Source organism: Gymnoscopelus braueri (assembly GCF_963280865.1).
Source record: "Gymnoscopelus braueri genome assembly, chromosome: 3".
Classification (NCBI taxonomy): Eukaryota; Metazoa; Chordata; class Actinopteri; order Myctophiformes; family Myctophidae; genus Gymnoscopelus; species Gymnoscopelus braueri.
This window is the reverse complement of record NC_137612.1, coordinates 9033543-9058446: the sequence shown is the minus strand read 5'-3', so window position 1 is coordinate 9058446 and position 24904 is coordinate 9033543. Positions and strand designations below refer to the sequence as shown.

Sequence of the window (24904 nt, the reverse complement as noted above, 5' to 3'; positions counted from 1 at the left end):
TCTCTGCTCCCCCCCCAGTCCCCCCCCCCCCCTCCAGATAACACACACCCCAGAGAGACTAAAGGCAATTAGGAGAAAGAGCTAAAAAACCACTCCATGCACTTGACTCCCTCAGTTTCTTCCTCCTTTCTGTCTTTTTGTTCCATGTCTGAAATTCTATCGGCCACAAAAAAAAGGAACAAAATTCTCTCGACTCCGTCCGTCCGAGAGGCTGAAACGGTTCTGAAAAGCAGCTGCTGTGGTGGTGGGGTGAAAGATAAAGCAGGCGGGCCGGCCTTTTCAGAGGAAAGTTGAGAGAGTGGGCCTTTGATTATTAGCCCAACCCAGAGCTCCACTGTTAAGATGCGAAGAAGACGGCAGAGCTCTTGGGTTTGCTAATTGGGACAGAGAGATGTGGAGTTACCCTGCCCTGCCACACTGTGGAGAACACATTCAGCTGCGTAAACAGAAACACACTGCATCTATCTACGGTACACCTCGGGAAGCAGTCAACATTTAACATCAACTCTAATTATTTCCAAAATCCACACTTTTGGGAACATCTCTTGTTTGTTTCTTTCTTCCATGAAGTCTTGAAAATACTTTCATTTGTTAACCCATTAAGACCTGAGGCATAAAATGTTTTGTGGCCCAGATCGCTAGGCACCTAGGCTCCAATGTAGCCTGACAGCACATCACAGGTTCGAGTCCCGATCCCGACACCCTTTGCTGCGTGTCACTCCTCATCTCGCTCAACCTGTTTCCTGTTTACACTAAACTATCAATAAAGGCATAAAAAGCCCAATAAAGTGTTTTGTGCCAGAGACCCCCAGAAGAGAAGATTTGTGTCAAAATACTCTAAGATCTTTCAAAAAAAAAAAAAAATTGCATATGTACAAGCTCACAGAGCGGCACGAAGTGACGCTCTGTGAGCTTGTAGATCTGATACTTTTTGAGAACCACTGTTCTAAACCACTGTTCTAAATCCTAAGAGTTTTCTGAAAAATATATAATATATATATAGCTACAATCTAAAATGACACAGATGCTCTCCCGGTTTTAATGGGCTGGCCGCCACCCCCATGCTAAGCAGATAAATTAAACTTCTGGCGGCCCGCCATGGGACTTCAGGTTGGCCTTCTTCTCTCACAAAAGCTGCCATTCCCACCATATCTAGCCTGGTTCCCCCAGCCTAAGCCTAAGTCTCCAGGCAGGGAGACCTGTCGGAAAAGGTAAAGTCATTTCAAAAGCAATTCTTTGGCTTGGAGGTGTACGAATGAAGGGCCTTTTTTGATGGATGAGGACTCTTTGACAATAAAAAAAAAGGGCAGGAATGATGGAGGTGATTCTTTATTACAAGACGACCTAACGAGGATTTACTCTCTTCATCTTTGCTGCTTTGCTATAGCCTCGCTGGCCGCTCCGTTCTGACCATTGCAGCTGGGAATACATTGTACTTAATCCATTCGATCCGGGAACACATCTGTGTCATTTTAGATTTGAGCTATAACCATTATTTTATACTTTGGGCTATTCAAAAATAGCAGATCTACAAGCTCGTACGAGCTTGTAGATCTGATTTTTTTTTTTTACTCTTGAACATTTGTGCAAATCTTATATATTTCTTCTTATATATTTTTTTAAACAGCATTTTTAACTCAAATCTTTGCTTCTGGGGGTCCCTGGAACAACATATTTTGATGGAGATCGGCGGCCAAAATCTTTTGGGGGTCCTTGACAAGAAAAGGTTTGAGCACCACTGATATAGCAACAACAGTTTTTTTTTCAGAAAACTGTTAGTATTTAGAAGACATTTGTCAAATGTTTGAGAAATGAACATTTGACAAATGACAAAAAATATATATATTCAAAGATTTGCAATTTTGCACAAGCTCATAGCGCGGCACACGGTGCCGTGCTATGAGCTTGTATATCTGCTATTTTTGAATAGCCAAAGAAATGTAAAAATGACACAGATGCGTTCCCAGATTGAATGGGTTAATACTGGTCTGCTTCACAGTTGGTTGCTGTTGCTAACGCTTCAGTTTCATCGGGTAATGGAATAGAGAGATGGCAGGGAATGTCTGAAGAGCTGGCATTCCTTTTATAGAGAATTTCCCAAAAATTAATTAGAAGCCATTTATTTTTGCTCGACCAAGAAGAATAATCACGCTCATTAAAATTCAACAGCCAGATCAGACAGTGTAAAGCTAAATTAACAGAACGGTACAATTACTGTAGCTCTCTCTCTCTCTCTCTCTCTCTCTCTCTCTTAATCAACTATATCAAGATAGCCCAAGACTGCTACATAAACGACGGATGGAGCAGCTTTCAAAGACCACATACAGAGGATGGTCACTTACTGGCTTCAAGGGTCTAGTTCACCACTCAAATCTGTAATGACTGTTGGAAGGGACAAACCTCTACAACAATGTATTATTATTATTTTTCACATTTTGACAACCTGTATGCAAACGTGTCACTAACAGTGTCGCAGAAATGTGAGTAAAGTAGGATATGGTTAAGGTAGAGAAGACAGCACTAAGCTTGATTTATACTCCATCGCACAACACTGTGTCACTTGATTAAAATCAGATGTTTTTGGCAAGAGACTCCATCGTGCCACGGATATTAAATCAGGCTTATTATTACCCAGCCTGCCTGAAGCGTCTCGCTGAGAAGTAAAGCAAAGAGTGATGCCAGGCGTCATGGTCGTGTTAGACAGCCTTAACAATGAATGTACAGAAAGTGAGTGTTTCGCTAAGATGGAGTGGAGAGGTTACATTGTGAATGGTCTGTTAACTGCAGGGCAGTCAATAAATCTGTGAATTCAAAGCCTCCATCTACACGGAGAGGGCCTCGACATTGTCTCTACATCACCGTCTGCAGTGAACCATAGAGGAACCCCCCCCCCCCCCCAAACTCACATCTCATCTACTATATTACTAGCCCCAGTTCCACTGGATAAATAAATGTGTTGCACAAACAATACACTTCACTGCCCTGGACAGTCATCTTTCTCTGCAAATCACTAGAGTACCTGATGGGCAGCGGTATCACCGACAGTGGTGGAAAAAGTACTACATTTTTACAAGTAAAAGTATCAATACTGCAATGTAGAATACTAGATCATGTAATGTAGAATACTGCAATGTAGAATACTCTGTTACACGTAAAAGGCCAGAGTTAAATTTTTACTTGAGTAAAGAGTATTGGTATCAAAATGTACTTAAAGTACCAAAAGTAGAAAGTACTCGTTCTGCAGAATGTCCCATTTCAAAATGTATTTGAAAATAGATGTTTTCAAATGTATGTATACAAATATTTAGAAAATAGCAGATCTACAAGCTCACAATGCGTCGCATGGCCGAAATGTATATAGGGCTGAAGTGGTTAATATATGTTTTGTAATAATAATCAAAATCTACAAAGTAACTAAAGTTTTCAAATAATTATAGTGGAGTAAAAGTTTTTTTTTTTGTACTTAAAAGTACCATATTTTCCTCTGAGATATAGTGGAGTAGAAGTAAAAGTACTGAAAATTGGAAATACCCCAGTAAAGAAAAAAATACCTCAAAATCGTACTTAAGTACAGTACTTAAATGTACGCACTTGGACAGCGGTATCAGAGTACCTGATGGACAGCGGTATCAGAGTACCTGATGGACAGCGGTATCAGAGTACCTGATGGACAGCGGTATCAGAGTACCTGATGGACAGCGGTAGAAACAGGAGCGCTGTGGACAGATGGCGTGACAGCGGTCACTGCTATAGCGAAAAAGCAAGACAGCTAGATGAGCGCATGACTATGGGATTAACAATCTGTCCAGAACGCCTCACGTTTGGCTTTGGCGTTTCACAGCAATGCCACAGAAGTGACAGGTAAGCTGTCACAGCTGCCTAAAAGCCATTAGCCCCCCCTGCAGGTGGCCAGCGCAGCGGAGAGAAAAACACGACTGGGAAGGAAATTGAAACTAATAGGACTAACACAGCATAGCTGCCATGGGTGTTGCTACTATGATGGGCTGTTTCAGACCAAATTAATGGACCGGCTAGCTACACATGGCCAGCTTAGTATACCTATGCAAATAAGTAGAGCAAACAGATGCAGATGTGTTAGACAAAGGAAACTGTTTTTTTTATCCCACGATTTTGTATCCCATTTTTCACCCAGTGCCAATTGCCTAAGAATGTAATCCTGGGCGCTACTCTCCCTCTGCCAGCCTGGGGAGAGCGAGAGCCCCAAACTGAGCTCATGCTTCCTTCAAAGCATGAGGAGTGAGCAGGCCGCTTCATATCACCTGACAGGTAAGGGGGGAGTTTCCCCGGTAGGACGTATAGCACGTGGAAGGAACACATTTATTCCAACCAGTTCCTTTCCCCTCCATCAGGCGCCCTGGCTGACCAGGGGGAGGCAGTATAGAGACCAGGATTACTGTGTGTTTTTTTGTGAGGGTACGGGTACCTACCCTAGGGGACACAGGGAGAACATGCAAACTCCACACAGAAACCCCACCTAGGGTATGGGCACTGATGACACGGAGGAGAGGACACGCCCCCCACCGCCCACAGCGTCCCCGGCGGAAATCGAACCCAGGACCTTCTAGCTGTGAGGCGACAGAGGAAACAGTTTTCTTACAGCCTGAATTCATAACATAATTTAGCCACCCAAAACTTTCCTCACTGCTTTAGTCGAGGCATTAGCTAATCAGAACAAGGGGGAAATGCTGCTGCCAACATAAAGCCCTATCCGAGCCCAGATCATGGCTCGTAATGACCATGAGAATCAAATTAGACTCATTCAGTCATTCAAAACGACCCATCTCACAACTTCAATATGTCCTCATTAGTCTGAGAGGAAGGGGCACCCCCAGAGTATCCACATTTTCTCCATCCATCGCTCCTAGTGGCCTCTTGAGTGAGTACTAGAGGAGCCATTGCACATTATCTCCTTTTCTATCCCCTGTTTCTCTCTCTCTCTCTACCTACAGTAAGTGTCTCTGTCTCTCTGTCCCTTCACACTGTGCTCAAGATTTCCCAGGTAATTACACATGGCATCCTGGGAGTTCTCTGGCATGTATAATTACTGTCTGGCGAGCATCATCACCATCACGCCGGCTGGAGGCTTGGTGCCAGGACAGTGTTTTTCTTCACTACAGTGGCAGAGAGCTGGTGTCACCACTCTGCAGCCAGTTGGATACGATACAGAACGAGTCTCTCTCCAGTCAGAGTCTGGGGAATGAGATCATTTAATCAAAAAAAAAATGTTTTTGAAAATGTGTGCAAATCTTTGATATATATGTTTTAAAGCAAACATTTTTTACTCCAATATTTGCTCCTGGGGGGTCCCTGGAACAACACATTTTGAGATGGAGGTCTGCGACCAAATACACGTTATTTTGGGGGTCCTTGACATGAAAAAGTTGGAGCACCACTGATATAGCAATATACTGTTAGGATTTAGAAAACATTCTTCGATATGCATTTGGCCGCAGACCCCCCCATCTCAAAATATGTTGTTCCAGGGACCCCCAGAAGCACAGATCGGAGTTAAAAATAGATATACAAGCTCATAGCGTGGCTATGAGCTATGAACGTCTCTCTCCTCCCCAACTGATGTCCCTCATCTCTGTCTTCTCTTGCTCCCTTGGAAGCTGTTTTGTATACTATGATAATAAACACAAATACGTAACCAGTTGAATAACCCTGTTTCTACGTACTGTACCATCACGCAGGGTGAGGAAACAAATCATGACTCGGTGTTGATATATATGGCAAACGATTTCACGCCATTCACCACCCTGCACCCTATTGCTATATCATTCACCACCCTGCACCCTATTGTTCACCACCCTGCACCCTATTGCTGTATTATTAACCATTCACCACCCTGCACCCTATTGCTGTATTATTGACCAAAATCTATGACATTTACATTTTCTTTTTGATGATTTCTTTTGTTTGTCTTTTTTGTTATTCTTTCTTTCTTTTCTTACTTGGATTGGTACGTAACGTATTTATCAATTGTTTTTCAGTTTTTTTAATCAAAATATGAAACTATGTTCATTGATCTGTTTTGATATTGGATTTTGTATTTAAATAGAGTAGGCAAAATAAGCTTTAGCTTCAGCCTACACCTTCTCGGACCGTATTAATGTGCATTACTGATATGTACTGTACTATACGTGATTGTCTAAAAGGACCGAAATGAACTAACCTAACCTAACCTATTGCTTGGAAGTATGTGTACATACATGCATGTACTGTATGTTGCCTTTGAAAACCAATTGGATTCAAAATCTCACTCCACAGATAAAGATGTATTGTAGATATACTGATGGATTTGGGGTTCAGTGAGGTCAGGCACTCGAGGTAAGTCAGGACACTCCTCATCTGTGGCACTTTCACACCGTGGCTCGCCTCACCTCACCTCACAAATCTACACAATATCTCATTTTCTGTTTGTGACGAGAAGACATGAGTGGGTTTTCTATAAAAGACTAAACAAACTGTGGAATTCTGTAGATGGTTTTGTGGGGGGGTGGGGGGATGATGAAAAGAATAATAACTGCTCTGAGTGGCAGACACAGCCGGCTTTTGCACTAAAGGATCTCATTTGTGGAGTCGGACATTGATCAAAGACCCTCTGCATAATATGAAGTCTAATGGCTGAGAGGTCAGCCAGTCAAGGTTTTATACTAGCTATTAGTCTCTCTACGACTATATTAGTCCAACCTTCGCCAATAGAGTCACATTCATCCTGAGCTCTCTTTCTTAGCTCTGTGATGATTGATTTACCTTCTCAGCTGCCATGACTGAACAACGGGGAAATCCCTGGGAAGAAATGCTCATGCTGTAGTAGTTACTCCTCATCTTATTTTGACACGTCCTACAGCATAACGATACCTACTGTACAATTACAAAAACCAGAACCTAAATGTCATTTGTTCTGAGAATCGGAAAATGTTCTGAAGTGAGGAGATCATAATTATAGTGTGGCAACACAAATGCCACACTATAATTTCTCCGCAAAACGTGTAAATGTTCTGATGATATGATTATCCCATTAAAGGACGACTTCACCGCTTTTCAACCTATCTTCATATAATAGGTCCTCACTAATACTCATGATAAAATGGTAAAAAAAAAATCTACTCGGTCTGTGTCTCAGAGGAGGGCTGTGGACAGTTCAGAGTCCCGTCTACCAGTGACATCATCAATGGGGAATCCAAGCTAATAGAAACTGCAGGCTTTCTATTCCTGGAAAGTTGCAACGCAATAAAAGAAGCCATTGTTCTCGTGTCAATAAAAATCTAAATAAAAAATGTGAAATCTTGTTGGGAAAAAAAAATCATGCCTAACGATGATGTCACTGGTAGACGGGTTTCTGGACTGTCCACAGCCCTCCTATGAGACACAGACCAAGTAGAAAATAATTGTACCATTTTATCATGAGTATTAGTGAGGACCAATTATATGAAGATAGGTTGAAAAGCGGTGAAGTCTTCCTTTAAGACCTGGAATGCGTCTGTGTCACTTTTTTCATTTGAGCTAAAAAAAAGCATTATTTTACACTTTGGCTGTTCAAAAATAGCAGATCTACAAGCTCATAGCGCGGCACCGAGTGAAATCCATGTCAAGGTACACCAATGTTGAACTCAATGACAGGCATAGCAGGAGTGAGTGAAAGAGCTACACATTAAGCTTTGCCACTGCTCTGTCCTTTGCTTGCATAGGAATGGAAATGAATGGGAGGCGAATGACCATAGTGTCCATACTATAGTACAAAGAATATATATATATATATTTTTTTTTAAATGGTGCATTTATATAGGGCCTTTATCCAAAGCTCTTTACAATGTGCATTACATTCACACACCGACAACCATGCAAGGCACCAACCTTGCTGCTCATCTGGAGCTATTACAGTAGTCGTTCATTGTCTTGCTCAAGGACACATTAGGCCATTGGTTCTCAAAGTGGGGTCCGGGGACCCCCAGGGGTCCTTGAGGGAGTTCCAGGGGGTCCCCAGCTAAATGATAGATTAGGCACCAAATGGACCCTTATGGGTCTGTAACTCTGAGAGTGTACAAATGGAACCAAATGGACCCTAACGGGTCCATTTGGTTCCATTTGTACACTCTCAGAGTTAAATTGACATATGCATGTCAAACCTCCTTGAAATTAAAATGGTTGAGAATCACTTCTAGAGCCGTAAAAAATCTTCTCTTATCTCCGTGGGCTAATAAGTGTCAATTTGGGGGTCCTTGTTACAAATGTTTGCTTTAAATATATATATATTATATTCAAAGATTTGAGTTTGCACAAATTTTCAAGATTTTTCAAAAATAGCAGATCTACAAGCTCTAGCGTGGCACATGAGCTTGTAGATCTGCTATTTTTGAATTGCCCAAAGAAATCTAAAATGACACAGAGGCTTTCCCGGTTTTATTAACCCATTGAGACCTGGAACGCATCTGTGTCACTTTAGATTTCTTTGGCTATTAAAAAAATAGCAGATCTACAAGCTCATGGCGCGGCACTCGGTGCCGCGCCATGAGCCATGAGCTTGTAGATCTTGCTATTTTTGAAAAAAACTGTTAGGATTTAGAAAACATTTTTAAGAATGGCCTCAGGTCTTAATGGGTTAAAGAGCAGCCTTAAGAATAGTGTATTGTAGAATAGTATTAATTCTACAATACACTATTGTAGAATTATAGTTATAGTTATAGAATTATAGTTATAGACCCTTTAGGGTTAATAATCTACCTCATGATGACTGTCACTCGCTCTGCAGAAATATCACATTCTCAACAGAACAGCGTAGTGCCATGCAGTAATAATGAGACCTTAGTTAGCATTATGGACATTTAAATAAACTAATAGGAAGGAACCCTGCATTTGTGCAAGTACGCACACGCACACGCACACGCACACGCACACGCACACACACGCGTGCACACACGCACACACACACACACACACATGCACAAACACACCAGGGGGTAGCTAGAGGTGATGCGCTGAAAGGACTAGTACTAATTGGCAGTGGTGTTAAGTAACTAAGTACATTTACTCAAGTATTGTACCTAAGTACAATTTTGGGGTATTTTTGCTTTATTGGATTATTTTTAATGTTCAGTCCTTTCACTTCTACTCCACTACATCTCAGAGGCAAATATTGTACTTTTACTCCACTACAATTATGTGAAAACTTTAGTTACTAGTTACTTTGTATATTTGGATTATTATTACAAAACATACATTAACCACTTCATCCTCCCTATATACATGTTGGCCATTTGAAAATAGCAGATCTGCAAGCTCACAATGCGTCGCATCGCGACGCATTGTGAGCTTGCAGATCTGCTATTTTCAAAGATATTTTTATACATTTTATACATTTGAAAACTTGTGAAATGGGACATTCTGCGCAATGAGTACTTTTACTTTTGGTACTTTAAGTACATTTTGATACCAATACTTTTGTACTTTCACTCAAGTAACATTTTGAACACAGGCCTTTCACTTGTAACAGAGTATTTCTACGTTGCTGTATTGATACTTTTACTTAAGTAAAAAAATGTGAGTACTTTTTCCACCACTGACTAATTGGCTATCTGTGTATTCAACTGCCTCTGAATGCCTGGCAGTGAGTGAGTGGAGGATGTTCTCCTACCCATGGAAACCAGTCAAATCTAAGACAACATACTGTAGCCCTGTGTCAACTGTGTCTACAGGGAAGAGATCTCTCTGCTTTGTCAAAAAAAAAAACAATTAGGGAACTATTTATGAGTCCTCATTTAACCCAATAAGACCGGGAAAGCATCTGTGTGTCATTTTTAGCTATTCAAAAATAGCAGATCTACAAGCTCATAGCCGCGCTATGAGCTTGTAGATCTGTTTTTTGTTTTTGTTTGTGAAAATTTGTGAAAATCTTTGAATATATATATTTTTGAAAGCGAACATTTGTAACTCAAATCTTTGCTTCTGGGGGATTCTACACATGACTTCTAAATCCTAGGTTGCTATAATATAGTGGTTCTCAAACTTTGTTCATGTCAAGGACCCCCAAAATTATAAGTATTTGGCCGTGGACCCCCATCTCAAAATATGTTGTTCCAAGGACCCCGGGAAGCAAAGATTTGAGTTAAAAATGTTCGCTTTAAACGATATATATTTATTCAAAGATTTGACAAAATGTTCAAGATTTTAAAAAAAATAGCAGATCTACAAGCTCATAGCGCGGCACTCGGTGCCGCGCTATGAGCTTGTAGATCTGCTATTTTTGAATAGCCCAAAGAAGTCTAAAAATGACACACAGACGCGTTCCCGGTCTTAATGGGTTAACTCCCTTTGTGAGTGATGTCAGCAGTTTGTTATGAGCACGAGGGAATAATTTATACTTCAACAGATTCCAAATCTAATAATTAATCATTACAAATGAAATTCCCCCCCCTTTCGCTGAATGAATTTTACTGGGCTAATTTACATGAGTCATTATGTATTTATGTGCTGTATATCTTTTTACAATGAATACTGTGAGGACACTGCACTCAATATTATTAACTCCAAATATGATGGCAATCCTGCCATCTAGTGGCTAAAGATGTACAGGAGTTTGCTTGCAACATTTACCACGTACAGTAGCAACATGCCAAGAACACTGAATACTTTTGAAAGCAATCCAACCTATTATCACAGCTCTAGATCTTCAAGCTTACGGCTCTAGATCTACAAGCTCACAATTAAAATGACAGCTATTTTGGGAGTGTGACACCTTTGAGCAACCGAGCATAAAATGACTAAGTTCTTAGTTCTACTGGATCTCTTCTCCACTAGCCCCTCCCTTAAATTTTAGTCTAGTATTAATTTTTTGACGAAATTGTCAGTATATTCATAGTTTTAGTCATCATTCGAAAATTACTGGCACAGGGAAGAAATGACAGCACGGATGATAATTATTATGATGTGTTGACTGTGCAACAGTCTCTCTTCACTTCTTTACAAAGCTCCACTTATAGCCAGCAACATGTGAACAGCAGCAGTGGTGTTTGTAACACAAGAAAATAATTCTGGCTTTTTGTTTTTATTACATGGTTTTGGGACATTGTTCCCCTGAAAGAAAACATGGGGATTTGCTCCCTCTAGTGGTGGGAAACAGTATGTATTGTCTCTTGTTGGTTAAGCTTGTGAAACGAAATTAACTGCATAATGCATACCCCACACACAGGTCCATGTTGGTCCATGTTTACACTCTCAGAGTAAAATTGATTAACCATGAAGAATTAATAAATCATTGTCAAATTGTAGAAAGAGAATAAAATAATGTTGTCAAGGCAAAGTAATTACTCTTCAGTGATTTGTAATTAACCTTGATTGAACCTTACTATTGAAGAAGTCCAACAAGAAGTAATTGCAATGATTTTGTTCCTTAAATCAGGTAATACAGATGCAACATTGAGTGGTAAGGTCAGGTCTAACGAAGCCTGTTGCCAAGTGCACTGTAAATCACACGTATGTATTTTGCCAATCCGAGAACGCATTCTGTGTCATCTTAGATTTTGGGCTATTCAAAAACAGTAGATCTACAAGCTCATAGCGCGGCACCGAGTGCCGCTCTAAGAGCTTGTAGATTTGCTATTCTTTTTGAATAATCGTGAAAATTTTAGCAAATCTTTGAATATAGGCCTACAGTATATGTTTTTTTTTAAGCAAACATTTTTCAATCTCTGCTTCTGGGGATTCTACAAATGTCTTCTAAATCCTAACAGTTGCTTTCAAAAACAATTATTATGTTGCTATAATTATGTTGCTATAATATCAGTGGTTCTCTAACCTTTTTCATGTCAAGGACCCCCCCCCCCCCACATCCCACCTCCCCTAACCCATATACAGTATATTCAAAGATTTGCACAATTGTTTACGATTTTTCAAAAATAACAGATCCACAAGCTCATAGCGTGGCACTTGGTGCTGCGCTATGAGCTTGTATATCTGCTACTTTTGAATAGCCAAAGAAATCTAAAATGACACAGATGCGTTCCGGATTGAATGGATTAAATAAATCATGCAAATCTCATGCTCTCTGCACCACGCCTTTGTCAATAACAAACATTTTGGTGACTGGGGCTGTGAAGACATAAGCCTCGAAACAAGACAAATCTGCTAGAGCTAAAAAAAAAGTGATATTAGTCTGGCCATGCTAGGCTAGTTAGACATGAACTGTAAGTTCATCCAGAGAAGCAACACCTACGATCAGGTTTCACAATAGCCAAAGTTCAGCCGTGTGGCATTTGAGCGTAATGTCTTCTTCACGATATTCAGTTGGGTCGGTGTACTAATGGCTGGTAGCAGGAGAGGTAATGAGTGGTTGAAGGGTAGTTGGCCTTTCTGAATCAGCTTTTCCAAAAAAGGTCAATAACATTATCATATATCAAAAGTGTGATAATAGCAAAGGGCTGTAATGGCATTGCCCTTTCAGCTGAACAAGATAAAGCTACAAACAGAATAATGCTGATTGTGATTTCCCACTAGTGATTTTGTTTAGGTAATTACATGGCAGAAGTTTCTGTAAAGTTGCAAAACTTTTACAGTATGTGACAGCTTGACATGGATTATCTCATTTGAAAATAAATAGTTTGTATGTGTGTTGTATACTGCTTGATCACATTGGACCAAATGTGCTTGTATTTTGAACCTTGCATGTAACAGAATTAGGTTATAATGTTCACGATCGGTATAGCCCAGTGGTGGAAAAAGTACTCAACTTTTTTACTTAAGTAAAAGTATCAATACTGCAATGTAGAAGTACTCCGTTACAAGTAAAGGTTTGGAATTCAAAATTTACTTGAGTAAAAATACAAAAGCGACGCATTGTGAGCTTGTAGATCTGCTATTTTCAAATGGCCGAAATGTAGGGCTGAAGTGGTTAATGTATGTTTTGTAATAATAATCAAAAAAAGTAACTAGTAACTAAAGTTTTCAAATAATTGTAGTGGAGTAAAATCACAATATTTTTCCTCTGAGATGCAGTGGAGTAGAAGTAAAAGTACTGAAAATTGGAAATAACTCCAGTAAAGTACAAATACCTCAAAATTGTACTTCAATAAAGTACTTGAGTAAATGTACTTAGTTACTTTACACCACTGGTTGTATATTGCTTGACAACATTGGACAAAATGTGCTTGTATTCTGATCTTTGCATGTAACAGAAGCATATGCAAAGCTCTAGAGTCTAGACAGCCTGATGTCTATGTGATGTGTGACTGTTCCTGTAACTGTACATTTGAAGCTCTCTTAAGACCTGGAACGCATCTGTGTAATCTTTTTATTTGAGCTAAAAAGCATTATTTTACACTTTGGCTATTCAAAAATAGCAGATCTACAAGCTCATAGCGCGGCACCGAGTGCCGCGCTATGAGCTTGTATATCTGCTATTTTTGAAAAAATCATGAACATTTTTGCAAATCTTTGAATATATATATTTTTACGGCAAACATTTGTAACTCAAGTCTTTGCTTCTGGGGGTCCCTGGAAAAAAAAATGTAGATGAGGGGCTGCGGCCAAATACATATAATGTATAATGTTGGGGGTCCTTGACATGAAAAAGTTTGAGCACCACTGATATAGAAACATACGTTTTTTTCAGAATACTGTTGGGAATTAGAAGACATCTGTAGAATCGGCTTCAGGTCTCAATGGCTTAAGAGCTTCAGACCTGACGAAAATGGAAAAAGTTTAACATGCTCCTTATTGGACATTCTTGCCACAAATGATCCACTGACATGATTCAGTCATAATTTCCACAAAAACTCTAGTCTATACTTAGACAAAAATGACATACTGGTAGAGGGGGAAATAACAGTCACACAGATGCACGTCTTTTCTAACCCATTAAGACCGGGAACGCATCTGTGTGACATTTTTAGATTTCTTTGGCTATTCAAAAATAGCAGATCTACAAGTTCATAGCGCGGCACCGAGTGCCGCGTTATGAACTTGTAGATCTGCTATTTTTTGGGGGGAAAAAACGTGGAAAATGTGTGCAAATCTTTGAATATATAATTTTTTTAAGCAAACATTTGTAACTCAAATCTTTGCTTCTGGGGGGATTCTACAAATGTCTTCCAAATCCTAACAGTTTTTAGCAAAAAAAACGTTGTTGCTATAATATCAGTGGTTATCAAAAATGATATGTATTTGGTCGTGGACCCCCATATCAAAATGTTTTGTTCCCCGGACCCCTAGAAGTTGTAACAGAGTTAAAAATGTTTGCTTTAAAAATGTATATATTCAAAGATTTGCACAGATTTTCACGATTAAAAAAAAATAGCAGATCTACAAGCTCGTAGCGCGGCACTCGGTGCCGCGCTACGAACTTGTAGATCTGCTATTTTTTAATAGCCAAATAAATCTAAAAATGACCCACAGATGCGTTCCCGGTCTTAAAGGGCTAATGCACCAAGTGTTTTATTCCACACTTTATATGCTGCTGCTAAGAGCAGCGAATGGCTTTCTTTGGCATAGCTCCCAATGTGACGGCCCCCAGCACAACCTGATGTCAGTGACAGAAGCCAGACAAGACTGCATGGGGGGATTAATCAACTAACTCTAAGCTATACTAAGAGGAGATTCAACAACCACCAGGCGCATTGGTGTGTGTGTGTGTGTGTGTGTGTGTGTGTGCCACCAGACTTCCTTTGGCCATATGGTCCTAAGATGGCCCAACTCCAGTGGTGGAAAACGTACTCAAATGTTTTACTTAAGTAAAAGTATCAATACTGCAATGTAGAAGTACTCTGTTACAAGTAAAAGTCTGAAATTAAAATTTTACTTGAGAAAAAGTACAAAAGTATTGGTATCAAAGAGTACTTAAAGTACCAAAAGCAAAAGTACTAAAAAAAATTAAAATAGCAGATCTACAAGCAAACAACGCGTTTTGAGCTGGTGGATCTGCTATTTTCAAATAGCCTCGGTATAAAATAGGGCTGAAGTGGTTAATGTATTGTTTTAGAACGTATTAATGTATATCTGCAAAGTAACTAGTAACTAAAGTTTTCAAATAATTGTAGTGGAGTACAATATTTGCCTCTGAGATGTACTGGAGTAGAAGTAAAAGTACAGAAAATTGGAAATACTCCAGTGAAGTATAAATACCTCAAAATTGTACTTAAGTACAGTACTTGAGTAAATGTACTTAGTTACTTTACACCATTGCCCAACTCACTCTACCATGACACACTGAGCACTCAAACATCAGGAAAGCTGACACAACAATCCAACATCAGAGAGGGGGTAGAAGTTACACTTCTCCAAATGTGTAGCCTATGCACCACGATGACATAAGACCTTGTCCTAGAAAGCAAAAGCAGGTTATATGTTCAACTATGTCAGTTTGACAAGTCAACCTGTCACTGTCATGCTCTTTAACCCATTAAGACCGGGAAAGAATCTGTGTCATTTTTTAGATTTCTTTGGGCTATAAAAAAATTGCTTGTAGATCGGCTATTTTTGGAAAATCTTGAACATTTGTGCAAATCTTTGAATATATATACGAACATGGAACAACATATTTTGGGATGGGGGTCCGTGGCCAAATACATATAATTTTGGGGGTTCTTGACATGAAAAAGTTTGAGGACCACTGATTATAGCAACGTAAGTTTTTTCAAAAAACTTTTAGGATTTAGAAGACATTTGGAGAATCCCCCCAGAAGCAAAGATTTGAGTTAAAAATTAAAAAATACCGTATATATCAATTCAAAGATTTGCCCAAATTTGCAAGATTTTTTAACACATCAGGTGCCAGCATTTTTTCATAACAACTTACGTTGGGTGCCAGCATTCTCCCCATTGACTGCGCTTTGCTGTTTAAAGCTCTGGACTCCACGAGGAGCAAATCCATGTAAAAAAAAACATCCATTCATGTTGCGCGATGACCCTGGCTACAGCCTGGAACGATAACATTTCACTCGCGAGTTACAATGGGGGGGGATCGCGCATCGCGCATGACCGGTTTTCCCCACCGGAAACAGATTCGGAGATATAGGTGTTTTAAAGAAGGAAATAGACAGGAAGTGGATGGCAGCCATGTTTTTTTTCCCGGTGATCTATCTGGCCTATCCTTCTCAAGATCACAAAGGGTACTCCCAGAGCTGCTCTAGCCCCGCCCGTGTGGAGAAAAACGAAAAAAACAAAAAGACACGGTCTGGACCGTGTTCGGCACCGGACCGCTACTCTGCGCAAACACGGTTCAGACCGTGTTTGGCACCCGATGTGTTAAGAATAGCCAAAGAAATCTAAAATGACAGGAATGCGTCCCCGTTCTTAAAGGGTTAACTACTGGGTTTATCGTTTGGCCACATGACACAGTTTGCCCTTCTGTCACTGGTCCAGTTGTAGGTTTAGTGTTTGACCCTTATCAGTGGGATGTCACAGTAAATATTCCCATGGAACAGGCCAGCTGCTGTGCTGTGCGGTGCGGTGCGGGCCACTGGCTTGTTGACTAAACACAACGCTCATGTGATGACATGGTGGAATGAGGAACTTTAAGTAGGTGATGATCAGATTCTCAGCTGAGAGACATGACCAATTTATCTATGATTTGCACTGCAGTGTGTAGGCAAAGGTTAAAGGCTATCTATTCACACTTAATCCATTAAGACCTGGAACGCATCTGTGTCATTTTTCGATTTGAGCTAAAAAGCATTATTTTACACTTTGGCTATTCAAAAATAGCAGATCTACAAGCTCGTAGCGCGGCACCGAGTGCCGCGCTACGAGCTTGTAGATCTGCTATTTTTGATAAATCAAAAAAATGTGTGCAAATTCATATATTTATATTCTTTTAAAGCGAACATTTTTAACTAAAATCTGTGCTTCTGGGGGTCCCTGGAACAACATATTTTGAGATGGTGGTTGGCGGCCAAATACATACCATTTTGGGGGTCCTTGACATGAAAAGGTTTGAGAACCACTGATAGAGAAACATACGTTTTTCAGAAAACTGTTAGGATTTAGAAGACATAAGTAAGAATCGGCCTCAGGTCTTATTTGGGTTAAATCTCAGCTCTAAAGCATGTTGATTGTAATTATAACCCTGCATGGAACAGATCCTACCCAGCTACCATCAGACTGTTGAACACGGTCTGAACAGTGTCTGTCACCAGGCTGGCCTGCCTGCCGCACTGGAATACTCTCCCTTATGTCGGTCTAGCCTCCCTATGCTTCCCTCAAAGTAGATTACATCCATTTACTTCCTTATGCGGATTGATCTTGGATGGTTTTTACCTGAAGTGGATTTTTTTCTTCACCTTTCCTTGTTGCACAAACTGGTCTAGTGAACAAACAAAAGAGGATTTCCAAAGAAGTTCTGCTTGCTTGCCAAAAAAAGGTGTGAAATGCAGACTTGCAAAGAATTTATTTAGAGTCAAGGCAAATGAGTATGACCAACGCGTTTCGACCTAGAAGGTCTCTAGTGAACAATTTACAATTTAGCCATTTTGCAGACGCTCTTAATCCAGCGCGATTTACAGTAAGCAAGCCAGGACAACACAAGTTAAATGCATAGAAATAGTAATCTAGGATCATAAGTAAACGAAGAATTTCATCATCATCAATCTAACAGTAGAATATCCGAAAAGAAAACAATAATCTGTTAATTGAAACTATTAACACTATATACTATATAGGATGTCTGTCTACACAACATGCTATCTAAATGACATTTTAGCCTTTAGGGCAAGTGCTACGGGCTGAGGTGGAGTCTGAAGAGGTGAGTCTTCAGATTAACCCATTAAGACGTGAGGCGATTCTTAAAAACATCTTCTAAATCCTAACAGTTTTTTGAAAAAAAATCAAAAAAAAATGTTTTCAAGATTTTTCAAAAATAGCAGATGTACAAGCTCATAGCGCGGCACTCTGTGCCGTGCTATGAGCTTGTACATCTGCTATTTTTGAATAGCCAAAGAAATCTAAAGTGACACAGATGCGTTCCAGGTCTTGGGTTAAGGCGGAAGATTGTGAGTGAGTCTGCAGTTCTAATTGCAATGGGGAGTTCATTCCACAGTTTGGGAGCAAGAAGGGAGTCTGGGATGTGTGGAGCGTTTGTCCCGGATGTTTTAGCGAAGGTTCTGACAGCTTCCCTGTGTTAGCTGATCTGAGTGAGCGGGAGCGGTTGTAAGGGTTGGATCAGGCTTTGAAGATATGGGGGTGTCATATCTGACACCCCCATATCTTTTGGTTGCTTTGTAGGCCAACTTCAGTGTTTTGTACTCTGTGCGAGCAGTATAACTGGGAGCCAATGGAGGGAGCGGAGAAGGGGGGAGACATGTGAAAAGTTTGGATAGTTGAAGACCAAGCGTGCTGCGGCATTCTGGATCATTTGGAGAGGTTTAAGTGCTCATGCCGGGAGGCCAGCAAGGAGAGAGTTACAGTAGTCAAGTTTTGATATGACTGGATGTCTGGATAAGGAGCTGGGCTGACTCCTGGGTGAGGAAGGGTCTGATCCTTCGAATGTTATAGAACACCTTAAGAACACTGCACCTGCTGCTACTTGTTTAACCTAACGCACGTTATGTAATATGTACACACCTGCCTGCATAGGTATTCTACCAGAGGACGCTCTACAGACTTTGTACCAAGCCGATGTAACAGCTGTAAGTGCAGGAGCATGTTCTTAACCCTGCAGCTGTCATGAAGAACGGGGCTTCCTAAAAGTCTAAAGTCTCATGGTCTCAAAGGCCAATTTTAAGTCTTCACACAAAAGATGGCTGAACGATAGCAGGACCTATTCATAAACCTGATGAAACCCCCTTAATAAAAGCTGAGCACTCATAAAATAAGAACAGGAAAACAGATCATCCCCAGATCTGTCAGTGTAACAACTAAACATTTCCCCACGGGAACATTGGCACACAAAACATCTATGCCAACTACCAGAGGGAAGAACAAACTGTGGTTCTGTTTAGTGATGGATAGAGATGAAAAATAATACAAAGTAGAAACATCTTGTTATTTCCAACTGCATTATTCACTGAAAAAATTGCTAGAAAAATGAAAGAAAAACCACTGGGCATGACTACTGGGTGACCCTTTTTCTGCCTATTCGAGGATTAATCCAGAACCCGACAATTCATGCCCTAATTGGAACTTCATGCAGATACTATATTATATCACTTTACTGTCACTGTAGCACTTTACTGTCACTGTCACGTTCTAAAGAAAAGGTACACGCCTGCATGTGATGCTGAAGTTCTAATTATTGTGTACATACATTACCTGCTACCACAGTACATATGGCATCTGTATCCTTTTGACTTTTTAATTACTTGACCTGGTTCTATCCTGTGTGATGGTTTCTTGTGTTCTGTCCTTACTCTACCTCTATCCTTCCTCTCCTCACAAAAACTACAATGATGGAGCACAACACTCTTCAGCCCTATAAACCTGTGATGTGCCAATAAAGCTGATTGTGATGGATGTAATTTAACACAATTTAGGGTAAATGTCCCTATTAAGCACATGAATACACACTTGCTCTCTCTCTCTCTTTTTAAAATCTTCGCCAGACCATAAGGTGGAGATGATGTTTTTCGACCATGTGTGTGTGTGTGTGGGGGTGTGTGTGTGTGTGTGTGTGTGTGTGTGCGTCTGTGCACAGCTAGCTAATCTCGCAAACCACTCAAACTTTGCATGCAAACTACCAATAGGCCAAGGAAGACATTCCAAATTGTATCATTCAAATTCATCATTACTTTCATAGACTGACTGATTCAGCTGGTTGCTGCGCTTATCATTTCTGTCAATTCGGACAGACATGGAGGCCGCTGTTATTTACATTCCTGGCCTAATATGTGTTCTCAGTCTGCCCCGTAAACATGGTTGACACAAGGCATTAGCGATAAGCATCCTTTATCACAGCTCTATGCCTTTTCATTCAGACACTTGCCCAACACCCAAACAATGCCATCATCACATGCACTGCACATACAACAATGCAGGGAGGTATGTCTCCTGATGGGGGAAATGAAAAAGTGGAGGAAGCACGACCCAACCCTTTACCCATTAAGACCGGGAAAGCATCTGTGTCATTTTAGATTTCTTTGGCTATTCAAAAATAGCAGATATAAAAGCTCATAGCATGGCACAGAGTGCTACGCTATGAGCTTGTAGATCTGCTATTTTTGAGGGTGGAAAAAAATCATGAAGATGTGTGCAAATCTTTGAATATTTATATACATTTTTAACTCAAATCTTTGCTTCTGGGGGTCCCTGGAACAAAATACTTTGAGATGGGGGTCCGTGGACAAATACACATCATTTTGGGAGGTCCTTGACATGAAAAAGGTTTGAGAACCACTGATATTATAGCAACATCATTTTTTTTTTCAAAAGAAAACCTGTTATGATTTAGAAGACATTTGTAGAATCCCCAGAAGCAAAGATTTGAGTTAAAAATGTTCGCTTTAAAAAACAATGATTTGCACAAATGTTCCAAAAATAAATAGCAGATCTACAAGATTGTATTGCAGCACTCGGTGCCGCGCTATGAGCTTGTAGATCTGCATTTTTTGAATAGCCCAAAGTAGTAATGGCTATAGCAAAAAATCTAAAATGACACAGTGTGCGTTCCCGGATTGAATGAGTTCATCACAAGCTAGCAGACCACAGCGAATTATGAGATTCTGAATGAGGCCAGACAGATTCTCTCTTCCGTACTTATGACAAGATGAAGGGCAAGGAAGGGATGAGGCTGTCCTGGCACAGAGATTGGAGGCAGCTCAGGGTGAGAAACAGCATGGGGGGTCATCATCAATGTGATGTGTGGGTTAAAAGGAGGGACAGGTGGCAGCCAGGCAACAGCCCAGAAGAGAGAGAGAGAGAGAGTGACCGACCGTCCTGGTTCAATCACTTCTGCAACTTCCTCCTAAGGCACACACCCTGACAGGGGATAGAGCCCAGGAACAAATACCAGCAGCAGTCCTCCTTACAAATCTGAGCATTGGTCCTGACTGACTCCCTTTACGTTCCGGGAGTTTGCCAGAGCAACGTCCACTATGAAGCACTGTTGATTTTGTCGACCAGAACTATGACGAAAAATGTTCGTCGACTACCTTTTTTCACTGACGAAAAAGAAATAAAAACTAAGCTACGATGAGTAAAACTAAGACTAAATATATTGACAATTTTGTCAACAAATAAAAACTAGACAAAAATGTTAGTGAGGGACGAGTGGAGAAGAGATCCAGTAGAACTAAAAGACAAGTTGTTTTATGTTTGGTTGCGCTAGGGTGTGCATGCTGAAAATAGCAGATCTACAAGCTCACAACGCGTCTTGTGAGCTTGTAGATCGGCTATTTTCAGCATGCAACCGAGTGTAAAATCAGCCATTACGACGCCATCACGGCACCGCCACAATACATTTTAGTCGACAAAATCAAAAGGTAGATTTAGTCGACTATAATCTTATATTTAATCGACTAAAACTAGACAAAAACTAAAACATTTCAGATGACTAAAATATGACTAAAACTACATGGAATGTTATTCAAAAGACTATGACTAAAACTAAATCTAAATTTGCTGTCAAAATCAACATCCACTCTGAAGCAGGGGGAAAGTGCTGGGCCTGACGGCATCCCACCACAGGTCGTTGTGAATTGCAATCTTGATGACATCATCCTGAGATCTATAACCAGGCTCTCGTGGAAAAACAACAAGCTGGATAATATAGTCTCTCTCTGATATCATCTCCTTCCCAGAATCTAGAGATCTTTCAAAACCAGACAACTACCGTGGCATCAGTCTGACATGTATCATCATTGCAAACATGTAGCTATAACAGCATGATACCAAACAGGATAGAGAGCGCATGATGCTCTTCATTGTCCGGCACCTAACAGTAGAATACCTACTGTAAGTGAGCTCCTAATAAAATCCCATATTTGCCAGTTCATTACCGGAGTTCCTTTGATATGGCTCTTCCAAAGTTTAGGTTACTGACCAAGGATGACCGGGCTTTTGACATCAAGGCCTGCCCTGCCTAGCAAACAGTAAAGCACAGTAACAATTTTCAAATCTCCTGTCGATTTGATCCAATGAAATCCAATGAAACTGGTCAGATGACCAATGATATCCAATGAAATCGACAGGAAGTGAAACACACACAGCCTAGGAAACAGGTGAATAGAGAAACACCTTCTTAATCTCCTAAAACAGCAGCCTATAATAATAATAGAATAATAATAAATAATAAAAATCTACTTAAATGTCCAATTATTCTGTTTGTTGCTTATGTATTAGTATCATTATTATTTTACTATTTTGGCATGACTGATTACCGGTATTGGTAGTAATTGCGTAAATAAATGCTGTTTTATTTCACTTTATAAGCACTTTGTAACATTGTTTAAGAGGTGTTACAAATAAAGATTATTATTACTACTACTACTACTACTACTAGTAGTGCCATACGCGTACAGATGTCAGATTTTGGTTAGCTCCACAAAGGACGCTGGGTACCCATAGTCCTCCTGGTTCTGATTACTCAGTATTTGAGTCAGCTGCACACCAATGCCAATGTCAACTGGAGCCACAGATGTGGGGAAAAAATATCAACAGTGCAACGTGGCATTGAATGGCTGACTTCATCAGGCACACTTGGTTCTCACAAAAAAAACTTGCAATAATAGGCCTAAACTAGCGAGCACTACGGTTTCACATGAATTAAATACATTCTCTAGTCTAATCCATCATCAATCCTTCTACATTTCACTACTTGCATCAAAAATGAATGAGACCTTCATCAGAAAGAGGAATGCCTGATTCCATGTCATTAATCCAATGTAAAGATGACCTACTGTAGGACATAACATGCCTAGATAGATAGATAGATAGATAGATAGATAGATAGATAGATAGATAGATAGATAGATAGATAGATAGATAGATAGATAGATAGATAGATAGATAGATAGATAGATAGATAGATAGATAGATAGATAGATAGATAGATAGATAGATAGATAGATAGATAGGATACTTTTGTCTGTGTACTGTAGATCAATACAAATGACAGCTTTTATCAGGAAATAAAACACACTGGCCAGGCTGGGCATTTGTGGGGTATGTGTGTCATGAGATCAAGTTTCACAGAAGAACCATTGTGGTGATGAATGTGTCCTGTCATGCTGTCTGATTATCATTACTGGTGGTAGGTATAGACCAGTGGTCCTCAACCTGTGGGTTCGGACCCAGATTATGGCATCAAAAGTAATCAACAAACCTTGACCAAATTGCCATAATATAAGAAAGAGGCAAAACAAAGAAAGAAAATAGCCGATCTACAAGCTCAGACGCGAGGCGTTGTGGGCTTGTAGATCTGCTATTTTCACAATATCTATCTGTTGAGGCATCTAAATCGAATGCCTCAACTCCTACATTCCAAGTGCTTATCAGGATGGGGAGGTCACCAGTTCAAATATGATTATTTTGGGGGTCACCAGTTCAAATATGATTATTTTGGGGGGTCACAGGCTGAATAGGTTGAGAACCACTGGTATAGACTCTCTGGGGGCACGAGGGACCGGGACTCTTCTCACCTGCTTGGGGTCATCGTAGAAGATACCGATGCTACTCAGGTTCTTACCTGCTTATTGAAGTCATCATAGAAGATACCGATGCTGCTCAGGTTCTTACCTGCTTATTGAGGTCATCGTAGAAGATACCGATGCTGCTCAGGTTCTTACCTGCTTATTGAGGTCAACGTAGAAGATACCGATGCTGCTCAGGTTCTTACCTGCTTATTGAAGTCATCACAGAAGATACCGATGCTACTCAGGTTCTTACCTGCTTATTGAAGTCATCATAGAAGATACCGATGCTACTCAGGTTCTTACCTGCTTATTGAGGTCATCGTAGAAGATACCGATGCTACTCAGGTTCTTACCTGCTTATTGAAGTCATCGTAGAAGATACCGATGCTACTCAGGTTCTTACCTGCTTATTGAGGTCATCGTAGAAGATACCGATGCTACTCAGGTTCTTACCTGCTTATTGAAGTCATCGTAGAAGATACCGATGCTGCTCAGGTTCTTACCTGCTTATTGAGGTCATCGTAGAAGATACCGATGCTGCTCAGGTTCTTACCTGCTTGGGTGATAGGGTCATCGTAGAAGATACCGATGGACAGGGTCAAGGACAGGGGTGGCGGGGGGGGACGACTCTCTCTTACCTGCTTGGGGTCATGGTATAGACTCTAGGGGGACAGGGGGGGGAGACTATAGATCTTACCTGCTTGGCGTCATGGTATAGACTCTAGGTCTAGGGGATAGGGGGGGGGGACTAGATCTTACCAGCTTGGGGTCATCGTAGAAGATCCCGATGCTGCTCAGGTTGGGCCCGATGCTGGTGCACTCGGCGTAGGTCGGTCCAAACTGGGACGACGGTGGTCCCTCCTTCAGCTTGTAGGCGATGGTGACGTTCCTCACGGGAGGAGAGCCCGTCTTTATCTCCACGGAGTGCAGCAGACCCGAGTAGATGACGAACCCGAACAGCGTCACGGTCAGACACAGGATCAGAACCACTATCAGGATGAGGATCAAGAAGTCAGACATTATTATCGTTTGGTTTGGTGTCTGAAGTGGGATCCCACCAGCTGGCTGAATGAAAGGTGATGCAATGTTAGTGGTTCTGACTGCCTGACTGACTGACTGCCTCCACGTCCTCTCTCTCCTCTGGGTTTACTGTATACAAACTACAGTATAAATGGTGAATGTGGTTCCTTTTAAGGTAGCACTTTGAGTCGCAGTTTCAACACGAAACGCTGGATATTGAGGAGAAAATAGCGTTGTCACTGTCTGTAAGGAATAAAGTGGACAGTACAATGTCCTTATGATACCTAGTTGTGTACGTTGACACTCAG

The 24904-nt window shown here is 40.6% G+C and overlaps 1 protein-coding gene across 1 annotated transcript in view; it reads right to left on the bottom strand.

The window, feature by feature from the left end:
- tex264a (testis expressed 264, ER-phagy receptor a) overlaps nucleotides 1-24904 on the bottom strand; it is a gene marked incomplete at its 3' end in the record, with an annotated part of 123601 nt that extends 98697 nt beyond the window's left edge. The window contains exon 1 of the mRNA XM_080423399.1: nucleotides 24336-24904. Coding sequence (XP_080279525.1) covers nucleotides 24336-24596 — 261 coding nt within the window. The 5' untranslated portion in view covers nucleotides 24597-24904. The remainder of the gene's footprint in view (nucleotides 1-24335) is intronic.